Below are 9,875 nucleotides of genomic sequence, written 5' to 3'. Positions count from 1 at the left end.
ACTTAACATCATTGACATAGTATAAATATCTAAATTTCTAGCTGTCTGCAATTTAGTCCTTTGTGATATGCACTTGTGGGAGTGACATGTGCGTCACATTAGATTGAGCACTGAATGTAAACCTTGGCAATGGTTGTCTTCTCTCATACAGTTGTGGGTATATGACGTGAATGATACTGCAGACCCTGAACACCTCGGCCCATCCAGCTTCTTTCCACCGTACGAGCTGCAGGACTTCAGTTGGGACGATCTCAATGCAACCATCAACCTCACCAACCACTCAGTCACACTTTGTGGCCGGAACAGCTCCAACAGTTTCAATAATGGGTAATGGCTCCCTCTGCCTGGCTGTAAGTGCTACTAGATTGCGTTATGATGCCCCTCTTCCATCAACCATTCATAGGAATTTTTAGAATTTGCATTTGAAGAAATCTGCTTCAAGTCACTTGAGAAATATTTTTGTTTAATTATATCCTATTTAAATAACCTACATTTATCACAAAAATAGAATAGACATTGTTAATGTTATAAATAATTGGCATAGCTTTTTTCCTGCAATGTCTACAAAAGCCCAATTTCTGTAACCATCATTCTTGTGTTCTATTACATTTTGTTGGCTAAACCTGAATTATCATTAGAAAACCCATGGCTATTCCATGCAAGATTCTGGCAAGTAACTGAAGATGAACCCAGGTGTTTCCTTAAAGACAGTGTAAACTGGCTCTAACTAGCAAAGAAAGAAGAAAGCTAAAGCGGACACTGACCAGTAAAAGGAAATAAATGATGATAACCAGCAGTTAAGTGAGTGAGCGCTGTTTATTCTAAGAAAGCTTTTCAGAAAAAGAAAAGACGCAAGGGGGAAGATGGATAGAAAATGGAGGATGAATGGAAAACGGTGCTATGGTCTCTTTATAACACATTTTCCATATCTGCTTTAGCTTTCTTCTTGTGGACTTGAGAACTTGGGTTATTTATGTCATGGTCAATATACTATCAGTCATTATTCTACATCTGCCGTCTTGTAATATGTGTTTTAGGCTAAGATTCCTATGGTGTTGTTTAGTAAGTTAGCAGATGCTACATATGCGCAGCTATTTATCGTAGCCCGACCTATTGTCCCGCACGACCTATTATCCCGCAAGCGCTGGTACACGTTACTTAATATTGATTTCGGTGTCATCCAGGATCGCAGATTTCGGAAAACTCAAGTCCCTGCCCAAAAAGGGTATTTAAATTAGCTTTGTAGCAAAAATTGCACATCTACAGCGTATTGAAGTGTATAAGATAGTGTTGTAATACTGCGTGTACAAACCAGCCTGATACAAATAGTAGAATTTTGATTTCGCGACATTCGGTGTAAATTCTTTTTCTTGTTGAGCTTGATTCCCAATGGCATTTTACATCAATGCGGGATAATAGGTCGTCGCCAACTTTGTTGCCATTTCGCGACTGTACAAAACAAATCGGAAAATACGTTAAGAAATGTTCCTGCTGAGAGTCAAACAAGACTTCGTGCATGTTCTACACACCTGTCACTTCTGAAATATGTAAGGTTGATTCATTAAACCATATTTATATTGATAAAAACATATTTGTTAAGCGGATATTTTGGTGGCCCGCGGGATAATAGGTCGCGTTACTAGACCGTCATTGAGACAAATTAATTAAGAATTGTTTTAATTTGTGTCCACAGTTTTACAGCTTGAAAATAAAGTATACATGATTAAGAAAGGAAGACAGTCCATCTACAATTCCTTGCCTATATCGATATTCTCCGTTTTTGAGTTGTTAACTTGCTGGATAGCCAAGTCAAACTTGGCAAGGCCAGTCACAAGTCCTGTCCGTATACATTATTCCTTACTTAACATCATTGACATAGTATAAATATCTAAATGTGTAGCTGTCTGCAATGTAGTCCTTTGTGATATGCACTTGTGGGAGTGACATGTGCGTCACATTAGATTGAGCACTGAATGTAAACCTTGGCAATGTATATGTTTGTCTTCTCTCATACAGTTGTGGGAATATGATGACGTGAATGATACGGTAGACCCTGAACACCTCGGCCCATCCAGCTTCTTTCCACCGTACGAGCTGCAGGACTTCAGTTGGGACGATCTCAATGCAACCATCAACCTCACCAACCACTCAGTCACACTTTGTGGCCGGAACAGCTCCAACAGTTTCAGAAATGGCTCCCTCTGCCTGGCTGTAAGTGCTACTAAATTGCGCTATGATGCCCCACTTCCATCAATCAACTCATAGGAATTTTTTGAATATGCTTTTGAAGAAAGTTGCTTCAAGTCACTTGAGAAATATTTTTTTCAATTATATCCTATTTAAATAACCTAAATTGATCACAAAAATAGAATAGACATTGTTAATGTTATAAATAATTGGCATAGCTTGAAACTGCTTATTTTTACTGCAATATCTACAAAAGCCCAATTTCTGTAACCATCATTCTTGTGTTCTAATACATTTTGTTGGCTAAACCTGAATTATCAATAGAAAACCCATGGCTATTCCATGCAAGAATCTGGCAAGTTACTGAAGATGAACCCAGGTGTTTCCTTAAAGACAGTGTAAACTGGCTGTAACTAGCAAAGAAAGAAGATAGCTAAAGCGGACACTGACCAGTAAAAGGAAACAAATGATGATAACCAGCAGTTAGTGAGCGCTGTTTATTCTAAGAAAGCTTTTCAGAAAAAGAAAAGACGCAAGGGGGAGGATGCATACAAAATGGAGGATGAATGGAAAACTGTGTTATGGTCTCTTTATAACACATTTTCCATATCTGCTTTAGCTTTCTTCTTGTGGACTTGAAAACTTGGGTTATTTATGTCATGGTCAAGATACAATTAGTCATTATTCTGCATCTGCTGTCTCCACAGTTCTCAGCATTTTGGTCTGCAGGACGATGGGATGTTTTTTTGTCTTAAAGTTATGGTTGTCAATACATGATATGTTTTTATTATTTGTGTCGTGATCAAGATTCTTAAGTCATTATTCTGTTGAGTTTATATAGGAAACACTGGGGTTGTCAATACATGATATGTTTTTATTATTTATGTCGTGGTCAAGATTCTTAAGTCATTATTCTACATCTGCTGTCTCCACAGTTCTCAGCATTTGGTTCTGCAGGACGAGGCAGTGTGTGGCCAGGCCTCCTGCACAATGCCAACTCCTCCCAGCTGCGTGTATGGCTGGATAATGTGACCCCAAGGTCAAACCAGTCTCGCTTCGCTCTGGAGCTCCAGTCTGTGAGCAGTGCGGCGCAGCGGGGCCAGGTGGATGTGCTCAGGTCTATTGATGATGAATACACACCCTCCATATTCAAGGTCAGACCTCACTCCAGACTGTCAATGCAGTGCTAACTCTGACCATTCCAACATTAGGTTTGCTGAAAATATGTCAGGATTTGGATTCTGTCACTATTGAGTTCCTGCGCCTGTCGTCATAGTTGCTGGTCGCGTGCCGAAAAACGATGGGCGTAGCCATTTTGGCAGTAATCGCGTCAGTTATCTGGCAGTCACTGACTGGCTGTCACGGCTTCAGTTGACTGTCATTTAGCCGTTGGGAGTGATTAACCTATGTATGAAATTCAAAAAATATAAATTAAGGTTGAAAATGACAGCCACTTAGGTTGGGTACGTTCAAAAACACAAACTAGCAAGTTACAGATGCACTGCAGTAGCTACCCAAGATAATAAACAAACATGCTAACGTGACACTGCCGTACCTAGTCAAGCTAATAAACAAACAATGCTAACGTGACACTGTCTATCAAACTGGGATCATTTAATACTTATCCTTGCAGTGATGATCCCGAAGTTTTTAGATGCAAGACTCCACAGTCGAAGTTGTGTTACGAAGCCGGACTGACACCATTTATAAGCCTACAAGCCTTTGTATGCTCTGAGGGAGTCCCCAGTGTAAACTATTTTATTTATTATTACTATTATTTATATACGTATATTCGCTCGGTAGGAACTCTTGAAGGCTGGCGCCGGTAGTAATGTTTACTGCCAAAATGGCGTCGACAACCAAAAGTCACGTGACGCAGGAGCTCAATATACCGTTCATATGCGCTGCCTGTCAATCACAGTTTGTGTAGTTTGCTAGGTAGTCAACAGGGCTCCATTACACAATCCATCTAAATTAGGCTACGACATCAAGACATCAAGACAATCTGTATGGCAAAATTCATATGCTAATGTAAATAAAATCATAATATTCAAATTAAGGTTGAAATGTCCTGGCCTGCCCCGGGTTTTACATGTTAAGATGATGAAGGATACTGATTTCAGAATCAGAATCAGAATTGTGTTTATTTCCAAGTAGGTTTACACCTACCTGGAATTGGATCTGGTGAGTTGGTGCATACAGTAAACATTAAATATACAAACACAATAAGTACTACACATAACATTGAAACGCAATAAGTATTACACATAAAAACAAAAAAACACAATATATACAATACAATAAACAAAGTATATAAGAAAGTAAAGTGAAAAGTGAAAGTGGAGTGCAAAATGCAAAGCAGGAGTAAAATGTGGATGTGCAATGTGCAGTGTGGTGAGTGTTAGAGTAGCACAGACTTGAGGTGGGGGGGCGGTAGAGGAGTCCTTGTCAGGTGACGGTCCCGGGCCTTGTTGATGAGGCCAACTGCAGCTGGGAAGAAGCCGGGTTTGTGGCATGAGGTTTTTGTCCTGATGGACCGCATCCTCCTTCCGGAGGGAAGTACCTCAAGTTCAGCTCTAGTGGTGGCCTTCCTTTTACAGGCAAGAGCTTGAAGTGCTATAAGATAAATGTGTGTGTGCTGGTCACTAACACCCCGACCAGTAGGAAAAAAGGTGGGCGGGGGAAGTGGTAGACCACTGCTCTCCCATGCCCACATCCACGGCTGAAGTGCCCTTGAGCAAGGCACCTAACCACTGCTCCCCGGGCGCCGCCAAAGGCAGCTCACTGCTCCGGGTTAGTGTAACTTCACTTCACTGTGTGTGTGTCACTTCCCTGGATGGGTCAAATGCAGATGTTGAATTCGGAGTGTGTGTGTCTACACCACCTCTGCCATAGAGTCACTTTCATTAGCCATACTATTTCAATTAGAACTTGAAGGAATTATGTTTTCACATGTTTTAAGCATCTTTTTGTCATCTCTCTCTCCCCTTCTCTGTCTCCTCTCTTCCCCCATCTCTCCCTCAGGTCTATGTTGGTGGGGTTGGGTCCTCCCCCGCTAGACTCTTTCTCTCCACTGGTGTTGAGCATCATGGCCGTGGGGCTGGGGACTCCCCTGGCCCTCATCCTCTTCGGGGGGACTGGGGCCTGCATCTTCAAGAAAAGCCAGCATCCACAGGGCTATGAGCCAATCAACTAGGACTATTCACTTGCACACACACACACACACACACACACACACACACACGTGCACACACACACACACACACACCCCAAAATTGGGATGTTGGGCATTTCAGTTGAGAATTTATAGGTCATATCTTTGCATAGAAGCTTTATTCTGCTTGGTTAATGTGTGAGGATATTCTTTTTTTCTGGCAAGCAAGTTTAGCCTTAATTTGATTTCTGTGTGAGGAGCATTATTCCTCATATACTGCCTAATTATACAAGATCTACGCAATTTCTGCTCATTCAGGCAGAACCTCTGATTATTCGATTTTTAAACTCAATGCATTAGCTTGATGAGCATAGCAAGATAGAATGTCTGAGATACGTGCAGACTCCTGTGTGGTGTCAAACTCAAAACCATTATGAGCAGGTGGAATGGAAGCTACCAGGTAAGCCTCCTTCCTGGCAACTTTAACAGAAGGTGTTAGTGAATGCTAACACCAGGGGTTTGCTTTCATTTGACTTATGTCAAAGTCCAGTACGGAACAGGTTACACTGATGCTGTGTTCTGGGTTGGGATTGGGAATGGGGTTTAGAGTGAGTGTTACTGAGCAGGTAGAAACCTGAGATGTGTGTAAATGTGTGCCTTGCACTATACGAGACATGCTAGTGACACCAGGCACGCAAACACATGCAGGGCAGGACCACAGTAGCTGTACAGATCTGAATTTTTTCTAACTGATGATTGGCCATTTTGAATGTGTCACTTCATGCAGGATGAATGACCTGGGATGTACACCTGAACTCAACATTATTCAACCCCCTTAATCCTGAAGACATGGTGATTTGCAGTCAGTCTAAAAATATTTCATATATATTAAACCTAATCAGAAAGGATTGGTTTTTTTTTCACATGAAAGATGTCTGTGTAAAAAAATGATTCAACCCCCTGACCAGTATTACATGGATCAATTTTTGCACCTGAAAACCTTCTAGAAACATGTGTGGAAGGTGCTCCCTTGGTGATTCCTCCCTGTGGTATTTCAGCCCACTCCTGATGTGTAAAAGCTTTCAGCTTAGCAGTGAATCAGCTGAACTCATTCTTGTTTTACAAAGCAATTCAACCTAATGCACAGCTGTGTGTTAAACTCATGAACTCCATGTACCTCAGTGGTACAGTTCTAATAGGGGTTAAATTATTTTTCATTCTAAACTCAATTGTGTACCTCAAACTTTCTTTGCTTGAATAATTTTGAGTGCAGGTGTCCGTGGCCAAAACATCCTTTGGCATGCACAAAATCTTGAAATAAAAACCTTTTTTCATCAATAGGTTCCTGTTTCCGACATTGTTGTAATGGTGTCTGACTGTGTAGTTTCAGACATTACAGAGGGCATCTGTTTTCATCATGCGATTATCTGTTTTACTGTTTTTACCTTTCTCTCACCTACCATTTACACACTCTACCTCTGGGTCCAGAAGAGCTGGACACCTTGTTTGTAACCTAAATTTGTAGAGGATACGCTTAATCAAATTGAGCTCTTCACAAAAATAATGCTGATACTGAAAACGAGTGTCACAGAGTAACAGTTTTGATCATGTATGTGTTGCCCCTCCGAAGGAAACATATATTTTTAAATAGTATTACGGCTGCAGAACTTCATGTATGCCTGTAAGCGTCCAGGGGACAGGGACATGACGGCGACGGTTAGTGAGAGTTTAAAATGAGGCGTGGCAGCGGCCTGCCTCGGACACTTAAATCTTGATATGCACTGATTTACCCGTTTTGCTCACTCAATGTATGCAGGCTGACCTATAGAAGATGTATGGTGGATAGGTATGTGTGACATGCCTTCACAATGATTACTGCTGTCACAACAAGTGACAAGTCACAACAACCCACAATCTTATCTCAGTTTCAATAATGCATTCACACCCCTCTCAGACTTCTCAACGTACAAAAAAGAGCATCTGAATCAGAAATGTACTTAATAGCATCTTTATTTCCAGATCAGAGGTTCTATGATCCTGGTAGGGATGAAGCAGGCCATAGCTCATACCAGAGCCCCAGAGGTAGTTAAGCGTGGGCAGGAGAGAGAGGGGGGGAGAGAGGGCATAAGGATAAAGAGATTTAAATCTAGGATCAAACACGAGGGCAGGCTCGGTTATAGGGAGATAATAGTTATAGTAAGATAGGCACATGCACAGACATTTTGGGGGGCAGGTGCTCAAACCAAAAAAAAGGGCACCCATCGCCAAAACTATTAATAAAATTGAAAATAATAATAATTATAAGTAAATATATAAAAAACACATTTGTTTTACTAGTCGGCCTGATCCAAGATAAAAGCTGAGCTGCTTGCTGCAGTTCCCTGTCCTTATGGATTTGTCTGATGCTGCGGGTCAGAGAAGAAGTAGGATGCAGCCGAAAATAATAATAATTACAAGTAAATATATAAAAAACACATTTGTTTTACTAGTCGGCCTGATCCAAGATAAAAGCTGAGCTGCTTGCTGCAGTTCCCTGTCCTTATGGATTTGTCTGATGCTGCGGGTCAGAGAAGAAGTAGGATGCAGCCGTTTGGCCTGGCGCTCAACTCCAACACCATGCACTACACTGCAGGAGCACTAGGAGGAGGAGGGGCGCGGCGGGGGCTTGTGAGCGCTGCGGAGAATGTCGGGGCGAAATTTTCACAATTACTCAAAAAAATGCCCGGTGAGATATCAAAGCACATTTTGGAAGAATTGATGACAGAGAGAGTAATTTTGATTCTGAAATATTGAATACTGAAGAAAAAATTGGGCTCCAGCGGAAAGGGCACTTTTTTCATCCCGGGCAAAAGGGCAGGTGCTTGAGCAGCACTAGGGGTCTATCTGTGCACGTGCCCGATGATATGGCATTTTATGTCTAAATTGATACAGGGCTGGGGGCAGACTCCCTCTTCTCTAGTGTTCTGTTTTGATTATTTAGGTGAGGGTTTGGGGCAAAGTGTTCCTCCTTGCTCTCGCCAGCGGTTGACCTTAAGTTGACCTAGAAGCATGCCCTGAAGAATCTCCTCCTGCCGGTCTGGGATTCATTCTGACCTCTGCTCTCTGTTTCGGCCCGTTTTGCCTCGCGCTGTTCTTTTGCTTCTATCTTTTCCTGCTCTTTCTTTTCCTTTATTTGCATTTGCTCTCTCTGCTTTTTCAATTGGATTTGCCTTTTCTTCTCTTCCTTCAGCTCAGCCTGTTGAATCTTTTCCATTTTCTCTCTTTTCTTTTTCTCCAGCTTTGATGTCTCTTTTAATTCAGCCTGAACTAGTTTGGCCTCCTTCTCCTTGGCCTCATTTCTGATCTTGTCAATCGTTTTCTTATACTTCTGGTTAATTTTATCCTGAGCTGCATTAATTGACAGTATCAATGTCTCAATGTCTTTGCTAAAGCAGCAATTCTGAAAACAAAGTAATGTTGAGACAGAAACACAGTTACATTTTGAAGACTTTAAAGCATAGCAGATAAGAAAAGGCAGTTTTAAAAGGAACAAACATGTATACTACCTGAAGATCAGCATTGAAGAAGGCCTGATTCCCCTGTAGTTTCCTCCATTCATTACGAACCCTCCACTTCAGGAAAACATTTGGCATGCTCTTCATATGGCCATCTGTGGAATTTTCTGAAGCCTGAGGAATGAAAAGAGACAAAGGAATCCAAAGATGAAGTTAAGCCCTGTCAAGGCAGTGCTGTACTCAAACAATAGAATATCACGCTAAAGGAGATTAATTAATTTCATGTAAAAAAGAAGAATGAATTACATTCCCAAACATCCATGTCTCAGCCTGAGTCCTCAATTCTGACATCAGCCTCTGTTTGATGACAGCTGTGTTCAAGGCTTCAGACAAGACAAGGTCTTCCATTTGCTTGGACCTCATTTGCAAGATCTTTGAGGCCTGCAGCACGCTCACTTTAAATTCATCCCTTTCCTTTTCAAGAGATGAGATTATCTCATGTTTCACCCTCAGCATTAGATTCAAGTCAGATGTGGCACCCTGGTAATGTTCCTCCATTGCTTTAAGCTGCTGGTCCCTGGAGGCCACCAGAGTTTCCACTTCCTTCATTAAAGCCTCTGTCGCCTTCTTGCTGGATGTGTCTTTCTCTTCTTCATCCCTTTTCATCTGTGCAATGAGGCTCTTGTGTTCAGCCTCCATTTGCTCCCTCTCTTCCAGCCTCTCCATGGTTTCTTTCTTGATCCTTTCAGCCATTCCTTCAACGGCAGCCTGACATTTTATTTGCTCCTCCTTGCGAGCAGCTTCTACCTCCAACTTCAATTTCTCTTTCTCCATCTGCCACTGCTGTTGCTCCAACCTCCTATCTCCCTCCAAAGCCTCGATGGTTTCTTTCTTGATCCTTTCTGCCATTCCTTCAACGGCCCCCTGACATTTTATTTGCTCCTCCTTGCGAGCAGCTTCTATCTCCAACTTCAATTTCTCTTTCTCCATCTGCCACTGCTGTTGCTCCAACCTCCTATCTCCCTCCATAGCCTCGATAT

The 9,875-nt window shown here is 41.8% G+C and overlaps 1 protein-coding gene across 1 annotated transcript; it reads left to right on the top strand.

The window, feature by feature from the left end:
* Positions 1-323: 323 nt before the first annotated feature.
* Positions 324-5,383, top strand: LOC308381587 (glycosylated lysosomal membrane protein-like; the record flags this gene model as incomplete). Its single annotated transcript, XM_080859179.1, has 4 exons — positions 324-350; positions 2,017-2,211; positions 3,123-3,361; positions 5,212-5,383. 4 exons carry the CDS (start codon positions 324-326, stop codon positions 5,381-5,383), a joined length of 633 nt encoding a protein of 210 aa, XP_080715305.1.
* Positions 5,384-9,875: the final 4,492 nt, after the last annotated feature.

The sequence above is a fragment of the Sprattus sprattus genome (assembly GCF_963457725.1).
Source record: "Sprattus sprattus genome assembly, chromosome: 20".
Classification (NCBI taxonomy): Eukaryota; Metazoa; Chordata; class Actinopteri; order Clupeiformes; family Clupeidae; genus Sprattus; species Sprattus sprattus.
The sequence above is the reverse complement of the archived record's forward strand: the minus strand, read 5'-3'. Positions and strand labels throughout refer to the sequence as shown.